Genomic DNA, 25,355 nt, shown 5'->3' on the forward strand with positions numbered 1-25,355 from the left:
TAAATAGAATAGCATTTGGTAGCATGGACTTCCAATATAAGGCCAATGTATGGATCTTTGACATGTTCTGCCTTGATCACAAAGAGCTAGCTTTCCGAAACTCAGAACTGAATCATAACCTCAAAACTAAAGGAAAAAGGCATGGAATGTACTGAGCTTAGACACATTTTCACAATTATTACTGATGCCCTATTGCAGAAATCTAGATCCAAACATCCTCTGTGAGCAGTGTTCACAAAGTTCAAAACATGAGTTCTGCCAATACAAACACTGGAACAATTTGAACAGATACAAAGAAAATGAATTTGCATTCCATTTTAATGAGAACTATTAGTCTTTTAGTCACATACCATCGTTTCAGTGTGATAAAAGATGTATATCTTGCCATGCAGTAACCCAATTCATAATGAGATCAAAGCTATAGTGAAACAAAACCATAAAAACCAAAAATTTTTTTTACATTCTAGCCAAACAGAAATACAATGTATATGTAATGAAACACATGTTCAAAAATCTTTTGAAGAAGACTGACAGACTGTTAATGAATCATAAAGACTCATTCATGTTGTACTATAAAGTGCTGATTATTTTGCAGTAAATATGTTAAAAGGCCACCTGTTAAGCTACTGGTCATTTTAAAGCATGTAAACTGTTGCTCTCCGATTACAAATGCAATAAAGTAAATTATGTTAAATGAAGTACACTTAAAGCCAGACAAGAAAAGAGTTCCATATCATGATGGAATTGGCTAAAATAATTGTATTTTTGAAAAATGTGATACAGAATGTTTTCTATAGTGATAAATGTTTGGTAAAGCTAAAACAATGCTGAATACAAATAAAAATACTGCCCCATAAAACATCCATGCCATTCAACATAATTGTAAAAATACGTAAAACACAATTCTGATATGATTTATATAAAAAAAAAATTAAGAAGTTACTGTAATTAAGAAAAAATATTACTTGGATCAGCATTTTGTTGTAGATACAAACAAGCAAGCAGTTAAACAAACATTAAACAAGAACAATGACCACACAACAAACTGGTCCTATGCCTTCACAGAAAGCCACAGTTGATAATATAAAGTCATATTTTCATATGTAAGAATGATCATTCTTTGGTGGACCAGGAGTGTGCAGTCACTTTATGGCAGTATGATTATGATGGAATTCTTGTCCATCATTTTTGTCCATTATGTCAAAAATCTCAAAACACTACTTAAATGTACCTTTAAATGCTACAACACATTTACCTAATTGAGTGGTATTGACACAAAAAGTATTTTAATGATTCCTAGTGCACAACAAAACTGTGTTTTGGCACTAGCAAACTAACATCAAGAATTACAAGAATTGGATGATGCAGATGTTTTAAAATATCAGCAATCAGAAGAGTTACTGAAAGACATTGTGTTTAACATCTTCCTGAAAAATACAATGAAATTACAGAACAAACCGAAAAGTGTAGATAACGATGTGCCTCATCACATTGTGTTTACGTTTCAGTTCTGAACTGCTAAGTTCTTGAGACACCCACCCTTTCATGTAAGAACACTGCTTTGAAATGCCCTGTATAACAACAGAAAAGGCATTGTCTTCTGTGCAAATGAATCTCAAAAGGGAATATATTGCTATTCCACACCAATCAAAAGCACTTATACTGACATGTCACTTACCACTGATGGACCATTTTAAAATCGACTCAAAATAATCTGACATAGAAGATAGAACAAAAATATTACAATTAAGGAAAATATTACATAAAATTCATATGCATTGGAAATGATAATTTTTTTCAACATATCAACATATACATCACAGAAAGTGATTCAAAAATATCTACCTTAAGTGTTCTCCACTAAATACCCCTTTTTCTTAATCAACATTCACTGCATGTTCAATAATTCAAGCGATTGCATAAAAATGTGACTCACCATGAATGCTCCTTACTACAATACTACAAATAGCACCTTCATTTAGGATTCAAAGTACAATATATTTGAACCTTTGGATTAAAACTCAAATAATCATCAGCAATATTTTCCAGAAACTGTCCATAAAACATGATGTCTACAGTCTCTCAGATGGTCATGAAATTGAAATGACTCTAACACAACATGACTAACTCACATAAGAGGATGCAAAGGGATAATGCATTCCTGATATTCTGAAAGAATGCTGGATATTTTTTCTTTTGGAGTGTTGGTTGTAAAAGAATATTCCATCTCAGCAAAAGCATTATAAAGGGAGTTTTTTTTTTAAACACAGCATAAAATGGAACTTAACACATTCATAGCAAACAGTAGAAATACCAGCAAGACACAAACTCATTTGGTTTCTAAGCACTAAATGGCAAATCATAATCATACAATATAACAGGTATACATTAATTGTTTGTCAGTCCTGTGGAAAAAACTGATTTAAAAATACATTACTATTCTGTGAAAGTAAACCAGCCCTTTTATGTATCTAAGGCAAACATTTTTATTCTCAGTAATCATTGTCCTGTACTCACAGTCACAAAAAGTACAGCTTCTGACTGTATACAGCAGCTGAGCAGTGAGGTCTACATCATGTGTGTGTAGCATACATGCATGTACACAGCCTGTATGCATGCAGGCGTTCACACATGAACATGTATTCTTCCGTTATATATGAGATTACAATAAATAAGGATTCATCAGTTCAACTGTAAAAGGTGAAAAGTGACAAATGTCCCGGTCATTGTTAGGCAACAGTCCATTTCCAAATTAGGAGTTTGCATGCCGGTGCCTGCTGGGTATGTCTTGTCTGTTCAGCGTCTTACAGTGCTTTAGTGCTGGCGGTGTGGGTAGTATGTGAAGCAGGTTTCTGTGGAAATCGGCTGTAGTAGTACACCTGGGAGAGGATGGCGATGTCCACACACACCTGCAACAAGCCACAGATCCAGAACTGCATAGGAGCCTGAGTAACCAGGAAGTAACCAGTTTTAAAGGTGTCTCCACTTGTCCACATCAACACCATTTTGATGCTAGAAACAGAAAGAAAAAGAAACATTATAGCACATTTTACTTTTCAGTTAAATTGTGATTCCTATTTCTAACACACACAAAATGTTTTAAGATGAGGAAATTATTTGTTCTTCACAGAACCAGAAACGAAGAACAAACTCCTATTATGGTTGAAGTACATATCGAATAATGGCATTTGATGCAGTTACTCAGCTATATCCTTGGCTAGCCTTAGACTGAGCTGTGTCTGTAAACCATGACGTATAGCTAACAGCTTTAAATGGCTGCTAACCTATAATCAACTTTTGTGCAACAATTTCAGGTGATGAGATCAAAGTGTTTAAGTGCTTTATCTGCTGCATTATCTTGGAAAAATGTCTGCGGTCTTTGGGAGCTAAAACATTTGGATCCAACCTATTTGGATAGGTAGGGCAACATGTTTTCAGAACATTGAAACTGACAAACATTTTTGGCATAGTCAAATTCTAATAAAACCTCTGGAAAGGCTAAACCGTCTAGCAGGAATTTATAATCATGGCTTGTGTTTGCAGAAAGTGAAGATAAGTGGAGCCACAGGACAGTGTTGTTATGGCAACCTAATGGAGTTTGAACAGGTGCATTTCTTCTTGTAGACTGCTTCTCTAAATCGATCATCTCAAAGGAAGAAATAAACCATAAGACTAATGGAGGAAAAGCAAACCAATCCCAAAATGTCCCAAACTATAGCATACAAATTGAAAACAAAAAGATTCTTATCTAAAACAGAGGATTAAGATGCTTGCTTTCATTTACCTTTTCCCTGTCAACTGAGAATCCAATGTTTGTCTATGCTTTGAAGACGAGGAAATTGAGGATTTGAGAAAAGCCCTGTTTACTAGTATAGCACCTACTCGTTCAAACTCCTTAGGGAGTTTTTCCTTGCCACTGTCACCCTTGGCTTGCTCACTGGGGGCTTGGACTCAGACACTTGTAAAGCTGCTTTGTGACAACAACTGTTGTAAAAAGCGCTATATAAATAAATTTGATTTGATTTGATTCAGATAGAAGACTGGGATCTCTGACCCAAGATACTTTAAGATTCTTTAAATACAATTGCAGAAAACAAATGGAGAATCAACACAAAACCCAACATCCAATCAAGATGTACTAGAACTACCAAACCATTCAACAATACAAAAACACTCATCATCATTAGGTGATGTACAATCTTGCTGTTGCATAGTCCAGTAGTAACATTTTAGCCAGCAAATCACTGATATGCAAATCACAGTAATGGTTAGTTTAATTTACCTAAGCCTAATTTACTATACCATATAATACATATTTCTTCTTCACATTGATTATCCAGTAAATGTACAATTTCTTGATTGAATCCATCAACAGCCTATGTCTTTTCTAATGAAAAATATGCATTTTAGCATTTGCAAAAATCTAAGCAAAATCTACATACACATAAACAAGTCTTTGGAATCCTATTATTGTTGCTAAATATTCACATCAAAAAAATCTAGCCACCTGGCTGTAGGCGTCCTGGCAGCCTCCTGGTGTTCTTATCAATTTTAGAAGGATATCCTGTTCTTTGTGATGTCATTGTGGTGCCACATTTTCTCCACTTGTTGATTATAGTCTTTACAATGTTCTATGGTATATACAATACCTTGGAATTTGTGTGTAATCCTCCTGATTGATATTCTCCCCCAATGACGTACTGTAAGCTGCTTTTTAAGGTCTTTGCGGCCCATGGCTTCTCCAGTTAGATGTGACCAAAATCAGCTGAATTTTGCAAACTCTGGTACAAACCAGAGTAATCAGGCATCCAATTAAAACCATCTTGCATTAAACACCACTACACAGCATAGGAGCATTATATGAAAGGATATTACATCATTTGCACTGCAACCAATCAGATGGATTAGCAATAAACCAGCAGAGCATAGTGCTCAAGAATGGTCTATAGATCAGCAAGATGTTGAAGTAAGGTCAATAATGGCTTGAAACGTCATAAATACGAATTGGTGGACAACATGGAATTAAAAAATGAGCCAGCGTAAAATAAATAGCCTAATACTCCAGTAGTATGCTATGACTTTTTTGCTGTCAAGTATATGGCTTGTTGCACTCTTAGCTGAAGTTAGCCTACTTACTTGGCCACCAAAGCATGCACTTTCTAATCATTATTATTTTGGATACGAGTCTTAAATTATATACTGTGTAATTTTATGTCAGGTTTTAATTAAAATGTCTGTCTACTGTAGAATGTACTTAAAAACACTTCAACGATGGCTGTCAAACAGTAAAAAGTGATACATGCTGAGAAGGAACAAGCTGGCATCCAAGGAGAACAGCGTTATGCAACAGAGTCTGTGCTGCCGTACCATGTTAACTGCCACTACAAACCACCAATGGCTGCTTTTGTTCCCAAGCCAAATCTGGAGCTCTTTCTAGTGTGGAAGGCACAAACACCCACACAGCAAAGCAGAGCTGCTACAGGATACAAAGGGACAGCATGTGTAGTTCAACTAAAAGCCTTTTAGTTGATCCATTTAGTTGAACTCCACATCATGCTCAAGTAAAATAATCTTTTATAATGTCTTAAAAGTCCCTTTATGAAAAAACAAACAACAATTAGTTTTACTGTGTACAGCATTTATATTTAAATGCGATGAGAGCATGTGAAATACCAAGATAAGTTTAGTTGTCCTCATTATTCCGGTCATGCCGCACTTAACCCCCACCAAAAAAAAAATAATAATAATAGTTAAAAAAGAAATAAATAATGATAATAAATTAAAAATTCTAAATGTGGCTTTTAATAAACTGTTATGAATGAACAACCATGTCATGATGAACAGTGTGTTTTGTGTATGCACCAGTAGTTGAGGACAGGAGCTAAGTGGACATCATTTCATAATCTGTAGGAACATTCAGATTTAATGTATATGTGAAGGACTTTCACAATGTATATTGTCACAAAGCAGTTTTTCATAGATCTGGGTCTGAACCCATAATAAAAAAGTTAATGCAGACACAAGCCAGAGAAAAACTCCCCAAGAAGCCTGTAAAATTCAAAGCTCCTTTACCTCTGCCCTTTCAGTTCAGCAACATTTTTCAGAAATCCTTTTGATGTGCTGCCTAATTAAGGTCTGTCCTTTTCTGTTGCTTCCTTTCTTTCTATCCTACTCTTTGATCTGGCAGGTTTCTCTCTCTCATTGAATTTGCCTTCCTCTCCCTTTCATTCTTCCCTCCAGTCTGAAACGGAGTATTTCTGGATTTTCTATGATGCAGGCAGGGGATAATGGCTAAAGTGAAGAAAAGGCAATTTTCACTGTAGGCGTTTATTTCAGTTGCAGAGCAGGGGTTATGGTAAGGGTGAGCTCAAGCCTCTGAAGTTACACATTTGGTCTCACTCAGGCTAGCTAAGGTGTTAATGGACTTGGCTGTCTGGTGCAGGCAGGCATCAAAGAATCAACACTCCACAGACTATTGCAACATGGTGATGTGTGTCTATGTATTTGATTCTTCAAGAATATTTAATGCTAAATACTCAGCACCATCTTTTATGGTGCACTAATCCATGGGTACGCAAATCCTTAATGAATGGTTTGTTTGCATTCTTTAGGTACATACCTTCTTGCAAATATTGCACTGCTTGGTAAACACATAAAATAAACTGACATAGTTGTTTGGAGGTTGGGTGAGGACCAAATAAGCCACTTGAAAGGTCTCCATCTCCTCCTAACCCCTTCTGAACCATACATGGTGAACATTAATACATTAATACTGGAGACTATACTGCAGAATATTCAAGGCCAGCAATTCCAGCTTGCAATTCCGCCTAGTTGATATTCAGGTAGTTGCAGTTGCAGATAAGCACCTTGAAATTCCGATTTACATTTTAAGTACAGCATGTGTTTGTACATTCTTGAAGTACAAAAGTAAACATAGAAAAAACAAAAGTGGTCCTACCATATGCCAGATGAACACTTTATCCAAAGACCACTGATAAAACTAGAAATGTTACTAGAAACCATTTCACCAAAAAACACACAAGACATACATACATACATACAAGTCCACATACTAATCTCAAGCAACAAAGGATTTATGCACATCATGTGCAGCTGTACCATACATTCAGAGGAAGACGGTAACTGCCCTTATCAGCAAGCACAAGCACACAGACATCTACAATTGGCTAGTGTCACTGAGGGAGTGACGACCAGAGAAGAGGCCATTTTTGCTCTTTAGCTCGTTTGTCTCCAACCAGTGAGCCCATGATTATGGAGCAAATGCTTTGCTGTTGTGCCACTTTAGAGACATTTTTCTTTATTTTAAGAGGTACTATTTTGCAAACCTGTGGTGTAGAACCTGATGAATTAAGTCAATCACTGGTTTGAAGAAACATTTTAAATGTTTCAACGCAAAGTGATTTGAGTATAAATATCCTAAACTGATCATGCACCGCAATACACAATACTTATTGTTGTGCAAACTTAAGTAGATTGTACTAGATTAATTTATTGTTCTGAACTTAAAATTGAGTCTTACCTGTAGTAACTCATCAAGAAAAATTATCAAAAATGGCAGTTAATTTCTTAGATATTGTCTTTTCACAATCTGTTGCACAAACTTGCACTAATGCTACTCTTATGTCCTGTGCTTTTTTAACATTATCTTATTTATTCAGTTAATGTACTGCATATGAAGGTGTAGAGATATGGATGTTTAATTTGATGTTTACATATTTAACCTGCATTTTGTATCCTGGTTACATGTTTCTACAAAGATAATTCCATAAATGAAAAAAAAAATGCTCAGGTTTGCCAGTGGACATGCTGATGCCACTAGTGGACTCCTACCCAAGGCCAAACAACCACATTGGAAGGACTTCTCGGCCTAGATACAGAGCTATAAAAATGGACCGCTACTAGCAGGGCCACCTAATGGAGGATGGGTTCCTTTTGCTTCATGGTACCATAATGCTTCAACAGTCTGAGAAGAGTTAGCCTAACATTAATCTCAGTTAACACAACCCCTCAATCATTATACACAAGCCATCATTTAATTTAATGAAGTTTTCCATTTACAAGCACAATGAGGTCTCACTTTAATTCTGTTAAAAGCAAACCTCACTCTACCAACCAGACACTACAACAAGGTGATGGGTAGGGCCAGTGAAGCCAGTGATTGGCTAATATTCAGGAAGGTTTTAAATTTGTTAATGAAACAACTAATCTCTGTTAGTGTAAATAAGTTTTATATTTATAGTTAGATTTTTGTGTTCCTGCAGTATATTTCATGGATATGACAAATGTACTGACTACTTATGAAAAATGATGCAATTCCAACAGAAAAAAAACATCATACGATCGTATGATCATAACACTATCAGAATGATTATTATAGCTTTCTAAGCGTGGCTTATAAAGGAGCTGTTCTTTTATCTCTTCAGACTGGAAAGATGCCAATGACACCTCTCTGCATGCCCCCCCACGACACACAAAAACATACACGCGCACACACACACACACACACACACACACACACACACACACACACACACACACACACACACACACACACACACACATAATCAGGAACAGAGAGCAGAGTGTCTCTTCACACTAAGCAACACCCCTAAACACATTAATTCACTCTGACAGTGTGTCTCACTAAACCACACAGCGCTTTAACCGATACTCTCACATAATAGGAACTGCATACCACTCTCTGTCAATCAAGACACAGAGAAACACAAAAAAATTTAATTGTTCCAAGTAGGCCAGCATCAAAGTAAAAAGAAAGAGATAAAGAGGGATATAAAAACCATTCTGTCATTTTGATTTGCAGCAACTAGATTTTTTTTTTGTTCTGCTCCAAGACAGAAGATTCTACTGCATTTTTACAAATGATTACACAACACAGCAGTACAGTAGGACCACACGAACAGCACATCAAAAACTGACAAAGCAGACATCTTACAGGGAAGTAATTTGCTCTGAGCATTGGGATCCTTTAAGATCATTCTGTGCATAGACATAACAAACGCAGCAGGCAGACAGACACACACGGACAGGGAAAGCTTAGATATGCATGTCATCTCAAAACAAGGGAACATATATGGACTGTGAAAGAAATAAGATCATTTTACAAGATCACCCTATTCTGCAAACAGTATTCCCTTATGATCTCAAAACAACAATGAATACAAATGCAAATTCAAGATTCATCTAAAGAATAAAAAGATTAGGGTAAATGCCCCTATTAAGTTCACCCAAATCTAAAATTTGTCATATTCAAATTTCAAAAATGTTTAGCAGGAGATGTTAAGTTAAAATGAAATATTAATCTCTCATGTAACAACAATGTTAATTTTTATGTTAGTAGTTTTAGTAATTTATAATAAAGTTATTAAAGTTTAAAAGTCAAATGTCTGAGGTATGTTTAATGAGTACAGCTCACAAGAATATTTTACATTTAAAATGATAATGTAAAAAAAAAAGTATTTATTTTTATTTAAATTATTATTTAAAATTGAGACGTGGAAAGTACAGGTATGTAAAAAAAAAAGATATTGCCAATTATTGTACCTTAATTTACACAGAAAACTGACAATGATTAGTTCATTAATGATCTAAAAACATTCACATAGGCAGTCTATGTAAGTGAGCTTAAAGGGAGCACCCTGAGCTTAATAGGGACAGCAATACTGTTGCATTTAAAATATAATGAACTTTATTTTAACATCAGTATTTCTTCACAAAAATGTTCTTTACCATGTACTATATAATCGTATACTGTTTGTAGTGAAGCTAGAAATACTGATTTGTTTATACTTGAGCATTTCTCTAATGTGCTCACACTGATGCACTCCAGTTTTTATGCTGCTGTAACCTTTATGCTCATGTTAAAATGATACACAATCTTTTAAAATCCTGCAATCTACAAATATTATTTCTCATCCATTTGGAAATAAAGGATGTGCTAAATAGTAAAACACAAGAAATTATCATGTGTGATTTAATATATTGGTATCTTCAGCAATCTCATATGACTTGCATGCTTACTACAAATTGTGGTATTGGCTAAAACGCTGTCTTTTGAATTAACTGTAACTTTCTCTTGCATCCAAGTTCCAACTTGTGCTAGGTTGTGTTAAAATTATTAATCTCTTAAATTTGTAAAAAATGGTGAGACTTACCCAAATTAAAAGTTGCTATATATTTCAATTGTCTTAATCTGAGGGGTCTCTCCAGATCAAGGTTTTCATGTGGCTTTCAAAATGGCCACAGGGAAGAGGGAACATTGACAGGATGTTTTCAGAATATGGAGCAGTATGATTGACTTTAAAATGCATGGAATATTTAAAACTACATGTATTGATTTACTTATCAAGCAGGTTAATAACTTGTTTCTTCTGTATTAGCATAATTTGTGTTCAAAGTTGCAAGTGTGCTTAATGGGTAAGTGAGCTAAATAGGGGCGTTTAAGTCAAATTCCTTTTAAGGCTTCCACTTAGTCAATTTAAATATCTCATGGTTATTTACATCATGCTATGTAGGTTATGTAGGCCTACTCTACTTCAACATTTACAGATGTTACAGCTTTTTACCGAGGTATGGAACACACACGCAACATCCCAGCATGGTATGAAGTGGCTTTGAAGGAAAGAATTGGCTCTTGAAAAGTACTCAATATATTCCATTAGTCAATGCTAATATTTTCTGGCTCGTTTGTCCACTTCTCTGTGTGACAGAGATTTATAGATTCTAGTTAATGAGTGGTCTGAGAGAATGATGGGAGACCATGTAAGTGAATGTTTTTTGAGTTTTATTTTAAGAAACAGCATCACTGCAGTGGCTCTCAGATGTTAGTCATCATGGGAGGAACACACATGTAATTAATGACAGACTACATAAGCACAGCAGAGCAGGTTAAACCATAACTAAATGGACATAACTGGATGTATAGAGAAATAGAGGGAAAAAATGGAATGAAGAGGAATATATGGGATGCTTACCTCATGCCTTCAGTAGATTTGTTCTGGTAGTTGCAGTAGAGTTGTGGAGAGCCCAGCATGGCCTCTGTGAACACAGCCAAGAAGCCCAGCATCTCCACAAACACTGCAGAGTCCAGCAGCAGGTACGTCACATACGCTGCCACCAGTGTGAACACAAACACACACTGCAGGTAGTCCACAAAACGACTCCAAAGCCAGAAATAGTTCCAATCAAAATCTGTGATCCAAAAACAGACAGAAATACAATCAGACATCTAGTACATGGTAGAGAAATGTCATTTATAGTACTGTTACAGTAGTTCTACTGTACATCAATATGACATGATACAGATGACATTTTGGTTCATTGTGGAGCAGAATGCAAGAACAAAACTAACTGCAAAAGCTCAGGGACCAATCTCTGCAGACAAAGCACAGAAAAAAAGAAAAACAATGGAAATTAAATAAATGTGAAATAAATGCATTAATATCATGAGTCTTTATATGTCCTTTCCCATAAACAATAGGCCTAACTGTCTTGGAGTTATGCATTTCTAACAGAAGACAGAAATCTGTCTACTAACATAGTTCACTTTCAGGAAGCTCAAGCTTCTTTGGACAAAGGCTTGGCACACCTCCATTCATAAACCAGTCACTGTTTACTACCACCATTCCCCCCCAAAAATCCTGATTTAGAGATGGGTAGAGAGAATTGATCATAGATCAATGTTTTAGTACATATTGGTCTCACTAAAATTATGCCAATTAAACTCACATTGATGGTGTGCATAGAATAAGACAGACTACACTTAGTGTAAACGTACACACACACACACACACACACACACACGACCTTCATGACCCAAGTCCATTTGGTAGCTACAGTTTAACATTTGAACCGGTCTTGTGTCATGATTTATACCTTCTAGTGTGTCTCCCATGATGCTCTCTGTCAGTTTTCTGAGGCATTCAAGCACACCAGGAAAAGCCTAAGTAGAACACACTAACAAAAATCAGCGGAAAGCTGCTGGAGCCTTTAAAGCAAATCACTATTATGCCAACAAACCTGCTCTATTCTATTCTAATATTGCTACTTTTCAACACATTAGAAAACACTGTTAAAAATATATTACGGTATTACATGTGGCAATGTGGTCGCATTAGCCTATTCAAAAATTATATTACTGGGAAATGATTCCTGGACAATTCCAGGAAAGAAAATAAATATTTAAAATTTGATTTTTAATTGATTAAATATTAACATTTGCAGAAATTATAGCAAGTTTAAAATATTCCAAAAACAGATTTACTGAAATATTGATAATTCAGAGCACTAGCACTTTAGATCATCAATCTAAGAGCCTCTGTCCTCAAAGCTACACTGAACCTTAAAGGCATATGTGAGGGCCAGGGCAAGATAGAATAAGAAAAAAATAATACAGGCTTCTGATCAAATGATCACACACAGGACTTTCAGTATGTGAAGTTGTGTAGAGTGTAGTAGTTCGCCAAGAGTCTGCGATCAGCAGAGGCATACCACGAAAACATTGAAGCAGCAAGCTTTCTTGAAAAAGGCATCTTTAAAATCAGCCTGTAAATACTGTCAACATAAATTAGTTGTGTTCGTCCCATGGACTGGGTCCTTCACACAGAGACACATCCATTATCAATAACACATGCAGACACATCAATAAACAGAACAAGCAATCTAGCACCCCCTTTCAAAACAAGTGCATCACCTTTTATATTGCAGTCTCCACTCTCTCCCAACTGCGATCATACCAATATTCCATGCAGGTAAGTTCAAAGTAACTATAGCCTTTCCTTTCAAGGTGCCATGGGTATACAGATTTTAATTATGTGTGATCAAGGTAAGTCTTACACATATGTACGTTCTACAAAGTCATTTTCAATTTACTTAGATGATTCAAGTCCATACTCTTACCCGGATAACCTTCAGAATCTTCCCATAGTTGTGGGGTAATACAGTCCTGTTAATGCCATCACAATTCATTTATAAACGCTTTCTGACATGTTCTTTCTGACTAGGGAATACTGGGTACACCCCTGTTGTGTTATTGAGTATATTCTGTGTGGCAGTGACATGTCAGGTCAGCTGACATCACAGAGTGGCAGGTTATCTTACTGAAAGCTTATAGAGGACCTGATACGACGCAAAAACAACCACAGCTTGGAGAATGAATGTTTATGCCACTGTCCCACTGATTACAGCCACAGCTGCACCGTCACGATGCAGGAGGGCCCAGACACCAGCACAGTGACCAGATCAGGGGAAGGATCCACGCAAGTGCACTCAACAGTTTAAAATTCTGAACACTGCGAAATAGAAGAAAGTTGCGGAGGTGTGCAAAGAGCTGAACACAAAAACTTATGCATTTCCTGTGTCAGCCGCCTGAAAAAAAAACACAGCTCTGTGTGAATGTTTTAGAACAAAACGCCCAACTCAGCATGCCACAGAGGCTGAATCAGTGTATTACATAAATCGTCCAGTCAGTACAGCATGGTTTCCCTCACCCTCAGAGCTTCAAAGATGGCTACAGCTCATAGTACCTCAACTTTTCAGAGTTGTGACTACAGATTCAGTTTGTAGTGTTGGTTCAGATTTGCTGTGAATAGCAAATCTTTCAATTATACACACACACACACACACACACATAGATACACAGGGGTTGGACAATGAAACAAACACCTGTCATTTTAGTGTGGGAGGTTTCATGGCTAAATTGGACCAGCCTGGTGGCCAATCTTCATTAATTGCACACTGCACCAGTAAGAGCAGAGTGTGATGGTTTAATTAGCAGGGTAAGAGCACAGGTTTGCTCAAAATATTGCAATGCACACAACATTATGGGTGACATACCAGAGTTCAAAGAGGACAAATTGTTGGTGCACGTCTTGCTGGCGCATCTGTGACCAAGATAGCAAGTATTTGTGATGTATCAAGAACCACGGTATCCAGGGTAAAGTCAGCATAAAGTCAGTTGAAAGTTTTAAAAAAGGACTTAAAACGTTCCTTTTTTGTAGATTTTATCATTCTTAAGAAACTGCTGGTTTTTATGTATTGCTATTTTGGTGATTTTAATCTGTAGCACTTTGAGATTTGCTTCAAATGTAAAGTGCGTTACAAATAAAATGTATTATTATTATTATTATTAGCATACCACCAAGAAGGACAAACCACATCCAACAGGATTAACTGTGGACAAAAAGGAAGCTGTCTGAAAGGGATGTTCGGGTGCCAACCCGGATTGTATCCAAAAAACACAAAACCACGGCTGCCCAAATCATGGCAGAATTAAATGTGCACCTCAACTCTTCTGTTTCCACCAAAACTGTCCATCGGGAGCTCCACAGGGTCAATATACACGGCAGGGCTGCTATAGCCAAACTTTTGGTAATTCGTGCCAATGCCAAACGTCGGTTTCAATGGTGCAAGGAGTGCAAATCTTGGGCTGTGGACAATGTGAAACATGTATTGTTCTCTGATGAGTCCACCTTTACTGTTTTCCTCACATCCGGGAGAGTTATGGTGTGGAGAAGCCCCAAAGAAGCGTACCACCCAGACTGTTGCATGACCAGAGTGAAGCATGGGGTGGATCAGCGATGGTTTGGGCTGCCATATCATGGCATTCCTTTGGCCCAATACTTGTGCTAGATGGGCACGTCACTGCCAAGGACTACCGAACCATTCTGGAGGGCCATGTCCATCCAATGGTTCAAACATTGTATCCTGAAGGTGGTGCCGTGTATCAGGATGACAATGTAAATGTGCCATATTTTGTCAATTGTGATTTTTTTGTTCACCGCAATCAAAATTTGCCCTCCACTTTTAACCCATCTGTGCAGTTAGAACACACACACACACACACACACACACACACACACTAGTGATTACTAGGGGGCTGTGGATCACACGTGCCCAGAGCGGTGGGCAGCCCTAGCCCGGCGCCAGGGGATCAGTTGGGGTTAGGTGCACCCTAAGGGCACCCGAGTCATGGCCTCAGGTCTGGGAATCGAACCCATGACCCTCCGGTCACAAGACCAGTTCCCTACCACCAGGCCATGACTACCCCGATGCACTAATACACACAGCAAGATTGGTGAAAAATAGTTTGATGAACATGAAAGTGAAGTGGCCTGCACAGTCACCAGATTTAAATATTATTGAGCCACTTTGGGGCATTTTGGAGGAGCGAGTAAGGAAATGTTTTCCTCCTCCAGCATCACATAGTGACCTGGCCACTATCCTGCAAGAGGAATGGCTTAAAATCCCCCTGACCACTGTGCAGGACTTGCATATGTCATTGATGCTGTATTGGCCGCAAAAGGAGGCTCTATACCATGCTAATAAATAATTGTAGTCTAAAACCAGGTGTTTCAGTTTCATTGTCCAACCCCTGTATATACACACATACTCACACACAAATGGTTTTGACACCATTTGCGCCCACATAACGTTCACCAATTCTGATGCTCGGTTTAAACTGCAGCAGATTGTCTTGGCCATGTCTACATGCTTCATGCCATGTGATTGGCTGATTCGACACTTGCGTTAATGAGCAGTTGGACAGGTGTACCTAATAAAGTGGCCGGTGAGTGTATATAAACATTATTAGCTCATCTTCCTTGACTCACATATGAGCTTAAGTGACATCCCATTCCTAATCAATAGGATTCAATATGACGTTGGTCCACCCTTTGCAGCTAGAACAGCTTCAACTTTTCTGGGAAGGCTGACCACAAAATTTAGGGATGTGTTTATGGGGATTTTTGACCATTCTTTCATAAGTGAGGTCACATACAGATGTTGGACAAGAAGGCCTGGCTCTCAGTCCATCAGATTGCCAGATAAAGAAGCGCGATTCATCACTTCAGAGAATGCGCCTCCACTGCTCTAGAGTCCAGTGGTGGAGTGCTTTACACCACTGCATCTGACGCTTTGCATTGCACTTGATGTATGGCTTGGATGCAACTGCTTGACCATGGAAACCTATTCCATGAAGCTCTCTGCACATTGTTCTTGAGCTAATCTGAAGGCCACATGAAGTTTGGATGTCTGTAGTCATTGACTCTGCAGAAAGTTTGCGACCTCTTCGCACTATGTGCTTCAGCATCCGCTGACCCCGCTCCATCAGGTTACGTGTCTTTCCTGAGTTGCTGTCATTCCCAAACACTTTCATTTTTCCAATACAGCTGACAGTTGACTGTGAAATATTTAGGAGCGAGGAAATTTCACGACTGGAGTTGTTACACAGATGGCATCCTATCACAGGCCCACGCTGGAATTCACTGAGCTTCTGAGAGCAACCCATTCTTCCACAAATGTTTGTAAAAACAGTCTACATGCCTAGGTGCTTAATTTTATACACCTGTGGCCATGACAGTGATTGTAACACCTGATTCCGATCATTTGGATGGGTGAGCGAATACCTTTGGCAATATAGTGTATATATGTATGCAGGTCAGCACTATTGTGGTTACAATTTGTGAGAGGCTAATTACTCAGCAACACTATTTGGGGTATTCGTTGGAACATTGTACCTTACACTACCTTTTCACATCCAGTTAAAAAAAGCATTAATAACCAGATGAATCAAAATGTTAAATTTTTCTTTTGTTTTTGAAGATTTAGTCAACAACTAAATCTACAACACTTGAGAGCTTGAAGCAGTGTGTGTGGGTTTGCACAGGGAGCTGGATCAAAGTGGCAGTTGCGTGTGCCACATCCCACTGTGCCCCAGAGCCACTTTGCCACTCTTTTCCCCTGCAGTGCTCTGGTTTTACATGCATCCTTCCATCCATCACTCTCAGTGGGGCAGTGAAGGGAAAGGCTTAGCTTTTAAACGCATTTCTGGTTTTGATTAATATTAGTATTTTAGCCGACATTAGCATGTTCTAGAAAGTTAAAATGTTACAAATTTTAAACTGACAATGACCACATTATCAACAGATTATGAATAAACACGAATAAAAGTACTAACAAGATGTGAGAATATGGGTCATAAATAGTAATAATAGCAGTAATCAAACTCAATATGACTGACACGGCAGTGAACAGCTCAAGTTATTTATGCAATTTGATTTCGAGGTTGACTCGGTAGACTGTGAATTAATGTGAAAAATCCGCGTGATTGGTCAGCATACCTTTATAGCACAGCAAAAATTTCTGCTTACTTCAGATTTCATATATACAAAACCATTCCCTTTTATGTATAGCATTTAGCATGGCTTTTGTCATTATAGTATAGTTATCATGGAATGACCAAGGTCTGTCTTCTGCACTGTCCATACATTACAGTATATAGTGTTTATCCTCTAGGGTCACTGTAGTGTATAATGTTTATTTTACTTTGCACATTATACTGTATTGCAAATATTTATTTGTATATTATTACTTGCTGTTCAATGCAGTATCACAATGTGCAGTAATTTATAGTCATGTGATGGTATATTCTTATTATAATAATAACAACCAGGAAAGATGTGCTTGTACTCAGCTTTTTGACTGTATGTCTGGTTGCTGTGTGGCACTTACACACTACTGGTCTTCAATCACTTTGGACTCCATGGAAACCACTTAGCCAATTAGGAAGAAAACAGCAACCACTTGTGGTACCATAGCAACTACCTAACAAGATTGTAACACCTGGAATGCCATTGTAGCCATTTAGCAATTGCAAAGCAGTAACCTGGCAACCACCTTCCAAGCAACCAGTAAGTAACACCATCTTTCTAGAAACCTGTCTTATACAAAAAGTGTGTGCTTGGGTTTTGAAAAGATACTGCTCCCATTTTGTCAAACTCTTCTACCTTTCAGACCTCTATCACTCTTTCATCCCTTCTTTTTCATCTATTACAACCAAAGGTGTCAAAAGTATTCACATTCATTATTTAGGTAGATGTATAGGTACTGGGGTTAATGTAAAAGTATGATGAAGTATGTTGAAGTATCAATCTTTTTACTCAAGTAAAATACTGATTTCAAAACTACTTAAAGTATAAAAGTACAATGTAAGGGGGGGGGGGTGCCATTAAGGACAAAAGCATAGGCCGCTTAACAGGGCCTATAGGGCACTACCCCACCTCCCCCCAAAAACATTTTTCTACAAGCCTATAATGCTATAATGTTATTTAGAAATGTTCATGTTATAAAATAGGGATGCACTAGGCTAACTGTTTCAGCCGCATATATGCCTATTAAAACAAATGCAAAGTAAAATGCTAATTTATTAGAACCATATTGTCATGGTAGCGAGGGAGGGGCAGTGAGGGAGTACTACACCACACAAAACATTTACTACCATGACAACAAATACACAGATGACAAGACAATTCAAAAACCTACAACGGAGCACTTTTGATATACAGCTGGTTAGCTAGTCTTCCTGGATATCTGCCTCCTCACTGGTGCATAGTTGGGACATTTCTCTCAAGTTTCTGCCATGAACATCGTCATACTAAGCTACTCTAAGTTACTCATACAATCTCATTGCTGGAGGGTGACTTGACATGTGCGATGGATCGCGCACAAAGCAATAGGGTGTAGGAATGGTATATGCTTATACTTCTGAGCCCACCACAATCAAATCCACTCTATGTGGATGTCGTGATTTATCGGGATAGTTTTTTTTTTTAAACGATGACAAGCCAGACTGAGAACAAACCAAAATTAAATAGGAGTAATGAGGCAATTTCTAAAATGTAAGGAGTAGAAAGTACAGATAATTGTGCGAAAACACAAGGAATAGAAGTAAAAGGTTGGATGTAAAATAATTACTTCAGAAAAGTAAGTACTTAAGTAAGGTAACAAAGTATTTGTACTTCGTTACTTGACACCTTTGATTACAACACAGAGAAATGGTACTGCCATATCTGAACACTGCACCACACAAAGTCCTGTTAACCTTGGCCAAGCACCACGTACAGTCAGTAGACACATGGAACAAAGAGGCCTTCAGCGAAGGTTCACTCAGCACCAAAACTACACTCCCCAAGCTCACTCATCGCTTCTTCAAATCATGATTCACTGCCTTCTAGCTGCTGTTTTATATGGTTTAACCACCAAAATTACCATATATACCAAGTCTGCTCTGATATCATTAAACATCCATTTATTGTCCTCCACTCATTCTTTATTCATTCCCCCCCCCCCCTCCAGCCTCCCATATGATTACATTGATTTTACAATTTCTGCTGGTGAGACAAAAACTAAATCTGCTGTACTGACTGGACTGTAGTGATATTAGAGCAGTCTTTATATATATATATATATATATACACACACACACACACACACACACACACACACACACACACACACACACACACACACACACAACCTCACAACCTCTTCTATTTACCTCTGCTCATTCTTTTTCCATCCCTCTATCCCCATATCACTCCATTGTAATCTACTTCTTCAGCTGTAAAGATAAAACTAAATATGCTGTAGTGATTGAACTACCAGAACCAGTCACCAAACTATAGGTCTCATCTGTCCATCCCTGCTATTCTTTCATGCACCCCTCCACCCTCCCATAAGAATCCAATGATTTTACAACTACCTTAATATAAGTATAGCCATTAAACTTGAAAGCTGACCACAAGCACCAAACCGCATTTCATACTGACTGCACTCATCTATCGCTCCTATCCTTTCATTCATCATTCGATCTTTTGATTGAAATCCATTGATTTTATAACTACTCCAGCTGTGAATAGAACAACTAAATGTGCTATACTGACTGAACTACTGGGTTCCACTTGTGAACTGCTGTACTGAATTTCAGTCAACATGGCCATAGTTTTCATGCCATTACAGCAGGCATTCTCAACCTCAATTCAAAGTTTGTTCACAAACTTTTATCTATCTAGTTTCTAGTACATTTTATTCTGTGTGCTAACTACACAAGTACATCTTGTAGTCACGACACTAAAAGCCCACAATGTCCTCAATTTGATTTGAAAGTGATTTGATTAGAGAAAATTATTGCTTTATTCTTACTAACTAAAAATAGACAGACTATCACAGTAGTCCTGTAAATGGGGATTTGGAATACACATTTCTATATTCTTATCTTCAACGTCCTTGCCAAAAGGTCAGCAGTTATTTGGGCATCATAATACAGCAGATTAAAATGCCATCAATGCTTTGTGAAAGACAAAATGCACAGCATCTGACAAAAATGACTGTAATCTGATTTCAATCACAGCAGAAAAACATTATTTTTTCTCTATAATTTTCCTCTCACATCACATCATAGCCCACACTAATGAGGTACATTTTGCCATGGCTCATAGTGAAATGCAAGCCCACTGACTTAAAATAAACTGTTATTTCATGTACAGCATGCAGATATAATACAGCAATGCCTATGAGCACTGAGAGAAAACACAGTCCTTTATGTCCAATACTGAATATCACAGACAATGTTTTAAAAGCACCCACCATTCTGACCAGCAACTGCCCTAGCCTGGCTGGAGATAGGTTAATAAACGTCTGTGAAGACCACCACCACTTCTGGGCATAATAATGGGAAAGGATATAACAAATCTAAATTATAAAAATGATGCAAAACAAAACCATGTACTGGATATGGGGGATCATTTTGACTCCCAGTACCTCCTTCCTCAGCCAAGTCAAATGATGTCTGGGCCTAACAACCTAAGCTAACCGGACCAGTGGTGGGTTTCCCGAAAGGTTCTTAGTGCTAAGTACTTCTTAACCTCGTACGTTTCATACGAGGTTACGAAGTACTTAGCACTACGAACGTTTCGGGAAACCCACCCCAGAAAGAGAGAAAAATGTATAATCAAAATCAAATAGCAACGCCCAAGAATGCAGTAAGGCCAGGATGGCAAAATAATGCCATAGTGCCATCTGCTGCTCTTTCACAGAGCACACATTCAAGATAAAGTTCAAACATTTACCTAACATTTATCTAAAGATAATATGAATTATAGGCACTTAGACAGCTATTTAGCTGATGTACTAAAACTAAGCTCACACTATTTGGGAATATTAAACATTCCATGGATTTATAAAAAATGTAAGTTTCACTGTGTAATGCATATATGAGCATCATTAGTTCCAGGCACTTATGAAGTAAAGATTCTTTTTGCAAGCATTTTTTTTGTTTCTTTTTGCAAGCATGCCATGAAAAAGCTGGTCCAATAGATTCAAAAGCATATTAGGTTCAAGAGTGAATGTTTGTTTCTGCTGTGCAAGGTTGTGCATGGACATGCCAGTGTCAAATATAGGTCTTGAAAGGTCAACAGATTACACAAAAACAATGAGAGCTAGGTTGAAAGCATGCCAAACGAAAGGTGGAACTACAAGAGCAGGTCACAACAACGAATGTAAAATATTTACCTGAACATCTAGATGTTACTCAAAAACAAAACAAACAAAAGCTGATATGTTAGCAGGCATTTCTGAAAGCAAGAAAATGATCAAATGCAAACCACTATTAAATAAAAGGAAAAATAATCAGAATATGGACAAACCACCTATGGGAATATTAATTTCCAGAACATGCAAGTCAGTGGATGGTAAGTCAATATTAGCATGAATGGAAAAACTAGAATCTAAAAATTCACATAGGACCACTTTAGTCCTATCATGTTAGATATCTTAAAGAAAATGGAGGTGGGTAATGACAGATGACTACCATTTCATGCCAAACTGAGCAGTACATACCCAGAAAGAGCTTCTTAGGAACTTTGATTTCCTCGTCCTTACTGTCTGTTGCTTCATATACAAATGTTTGAAAAAAGAAGTAAAATTAAAGGAGAAGAAGAGAGCAAGGAAAAAGTTGTTTCCCTTTTTGTACCGTGGTATAAACAAAACAGCAATACTAACAAACTGGCAAACAGTTATATGAAGTCCACTGAAATCTCATTATTTTTCTTACTTGCACTCCTTTACATTCTACATAGTTGCATGTTCATTTACATTTTCAGCATCTGGCAGAATCAAACCCATGATTTTGGTGTTGCTAATACCTATGTGTATTTTATATTAGGTTTGATTCACATGTTTCACCAGTTCAGTAATGCTTTGCAACACAATATGTAATTAGAGGCACCAAAAAATAAGAGTGAGAATAATCTTTGGATTCAAAAGCGGTATAATAAATGAATAGTGAGAATATTCCTTGGATTCTAGAGTGGCATGGTAAATGCACCACTTATCAGGCTTTGATATGAATGAGCCACATATGTCAAAGACCATGTCTCCAGTGGGCACAGACATATGAAAACAGCAGTGCTAAGGGGAAAAATGTTTCCTGGGCAGACGAATCCAGGCTCCTTTGGCATCACGATGGAAGTATCAGAATTTGGCACAAGTAACATCAATTGATCTCACCATCATGTTTAGATTCAACAGTACACTTCAATTGTGGCCACCTGACAGTGTGAGAAATCCTCTCGTGGCATGCATTAGGGATGCTGATATTAAATGACAAACCAAGAATGCCTAAGTAGCATAGCATATCTGAATTCCACCAAATTCTTATCGACAGATCACCCACTCTTGAAAGGACACTTCAGTTCTTCAGTGAACACTTTTAGTGCCAAGTGGAAAAGGCCCTTCACAGTAAGACTGAGTAGCTGTCAAATCTGCAGCAAATGCTCAATACAAATCATGGTATGCCTGGTATGCTCCTGTCCAATGTATCCAGCATTTTGTAGAATCTATGCCAAAATGTACTTATGCTATTCTGGAGGCCTATACTAGCATGGCACGCTACAACATGAGTGAATTAAAAATGATACACACATCTCTCTCAACCTTTTAAAAGGTCCACAGATCGCATTCTTTGCCCCACCTAAGAAAATGCTAGAAACATGAGAAATGATCATGCATGATACCTAGTGGATGTCATGAATACAGTGTTATGGTATATGTATTGTATATAGTAAATATTTTTTATTGTTAATGTTGTCTGTGTTCTGAGCATACACTCATTTTAGATATCAGCATAATTACTACTCTAGCAGTTGACAGAGGTTGCAGCAGCTGTTCACTAAACATTTAAATTGCCAGAGTTTATGCCAGAGGCGTCCATATGGACACAGGCAGCCAAAACCTCCGATTTACTCATGACACACTGTGACACATTCAACTCAGTGGCCACTTCCATCTGAGAACATTCTGTTTGTAGTCTCACAATGGTGAGGCACTGTTGATTCATTCTTAGGTGTTGTCTTGGTCTCATGATGTCAAAACGTAAAAACAACATGATGAGGACTGTTTAAATACCAATTCTAATTGAACCAGGAAATGTATTGGTCGATTCATGGAGCAAACACCTGTTGTGAATTTCGCCATTAAGCTCCTTGTTGGAGAACAGTACTGAAACATTGAACAGTTGGACATGTGTTTAAAGAAGGACACATCATGTTCACCTGTAAAGGTCTGAATGCATTTCAGGTTCATCCTGAAATTTCCCCCAAGAATCAAATATCCATAATTTTTTAGTAGTGCACATGCGAATTTGTTAGTATGTGTGTCTGCTTGTGCCCATTTATCTTTCCTGAAACATTAGAGGTTGTTTGTAATCAATGGAATACAACTAATAAAATATAATTCTTTCCTAATTTTAAACATGTGGGGAAACAGCAATTAGTTGCCTACTATGCATGTTTGAAACATGTAATTAAAGTAGGATTCAATTTAGAATATTGGTTATCACAGGCATTTATACATTATCTGAGCAGGTGCATTTAAATTTAAACCTCAAAACCAGGTGAGACTAAAAATAATGTGACTGTGAAAACAATGAAAACCAATAATTAGCAGATAACTTACAGATAATTAACAGCAATTCCTTCATTATACCTTTTTGTTGTTTAATGTGGTATAACAGGTTCAATATTGGTAACCAAAAATATAGTCTAAAATTTCTGTTTAATACTTACATAGAACTCAAATAGTTTGAACTGCAATAATAAATTGAATCAGGAGTTGGGTTGGAAGGGCACTATAGTGTCGAAGCTCATAATGTGCTAAACTCAAATAGCAATTAATAACAAGACTCCACATCCATCAAGTTTCTCTGTTTCACAGAACAAGGGCACAGTGTAACTGATGTGAATCACCAAAGCTATTTTAGTACCAACACCACCTTGTGGAGACTTTTATTTTTACTCTAACTGTGAGTGAGTGAATGAGTTGTCAGCCCCTGCCCAGTTAAGTTGTAAGATAATGAGCCCATTAACAGCCATCAATAAGACTGTGTATATTCACCTGTGAATGAGCGACGCTTGGTGCTGAGTTCAGCAGCAACTCGGACACTGGTGCACAAGTTAAGCATGATTAGCATGGTTGCAATCATTACGATGCTCTGCCACAGCAATGCAGTCTCAAAGAAACGTCCAATCCTGTAAAATGTTACAGAACAAGGCATATAAATTAGTAAAGAGGCCCTCCTACCATCTGCTAGACTTTGTTTAAACACCAAACATACTTTCTAAACAGGATTAAGTTAGTAATTAGATGTAAACCAAGTTTGTACAATATAGAATAATGTATCATTGCATGCAAAAGTACAATGACTTGCAAAACTTTCACACTGGTTGTGGCCTCAGTAAACGGATATATAACATGATAACTTACCTGAAAAGTATTCTTAAAATGTTTGCAACAAGCAGTACAAGGCAAACATAAGTGGAGAACCCCTCAGCATTCTGTGTCCGTCGTATGTCTCTATACTGGGGGATGTATGGAACCACACCACCAAATATAATAGCAAGAGCAGCAATCCACGAGACCAGATGATTGAAAACATATACAACCTGATCAAAGACCTCATCTTCCATCTTTGAATGGTAACACTGGACTTAATAGATTTGATTAATGGACTGAAATAGCAAAGCCAGATCTGTTGCATTCATAGGTGAACTGAATAATTATAATAATAAAATAAAGGCGTAATTGCCTAATTACGCCAACTGTTTGAACGCAACAGAAGGTGTAACAACAGATGCTAGACTGCGGAGGAAACGTTATTACACTGCGACTTAAGGTCACTGTAAAACCATTATCTTATAACGAGGCAATACGGTTATATTACACTAATATGTAAAATATAATGTTGCCAGCGATAAAGCTAGTTGTCCCTCTTGATTGTCAGAAAAAAAGCAACAGTAAAGCTATTGTTTAGCGATGTCCAATTTACTAGCTACATAAATAATTATCATCTACATTGATAATTCCTCTTCTTTGATCAGTGAAAGAGTGCGTTCAAATGTTCTACACTCGCTAATGTGAGTTTTACAGATAAACCCCATAAAACCTGCCAGGACTTTATACAACAGCCAACTTCCTCCTTCCATTTG

General features: G+C 37.5%; 1 protein-coding gene across 2 annotated transcripts; it reads right to left on the minus strand.

Moving 5' to 3' along the window:
* Positions 1-300: 300 nt before the first annotated feature.
* slc66a2 (solute carrier family 66 member 2) lies at positions 301-25,355 on the minus strand. Of its 2 annotated transcripts, XM_077009664.1 has the most exons (5): positions 24,634-25,355; positions 24,265-24,398; positions 21,712-21,762; positions 11,013-11,229; positions 301-3,012 (listed from the first exon to the last, which is right to left on the minus strand). In XM_077009664.1, exons 1-5 carry the CDS (start codon positions 24,834-24,836, stop codon positions 2,805-2,807), a joined length of 813 nt encoding a protein of 270 aa, XP_076865779.1. In that variant the 5' UTR covers positions 24,837-25,355; the 3' UTR covers positions 301-2,804. The 2 variants fall into 2 exon arrangements, with proteins under 2 accessions (XP_076865779.1, XP_076865780.1); XM_077009665.1 differs by lacking the exon at positions 21,712-21,762.

This window comes from Brachyhypopomus gauderio, chromosome 6 (genome assembly GCF_052324685.1).
Source record: "Brachyhypopomus gauderio isolate BG-103 chromosome 6, BGAUD_0.2, whole genome shotgun sequence".
NCBI lineage: Eukaryota > Metazoa > Chordata > Actinopteri > Gymnotiformes > Hypopomidae > Brachyhypopomus > Brachyhypopomus gauderio.

Bases quoted from the DNA above. Each gene is read 5' to 3' on its own strand.
- slc66a2 (XM_077009664.1), bottom strand. From the start codon at position 24,836: ATGGAAGATGAGGTCTTTGATCAGGTTGTATATGTTTTCAATCATCTG. The intron at 24,399-24,633 runs GTAAGTTATCAT...AACATTTTACAG, and splicing joins ATTTTAAGAATACTTTTCAG to GATTGGACGTTTCTTTGAGA. The intron at 3,013-11,012 runs GTAAGCATCCCA...TTCTGTTTCTAG, and splicing joins AAATCTACTGAAGGCATGAG to CATCAAAATGGTGTTGATGT.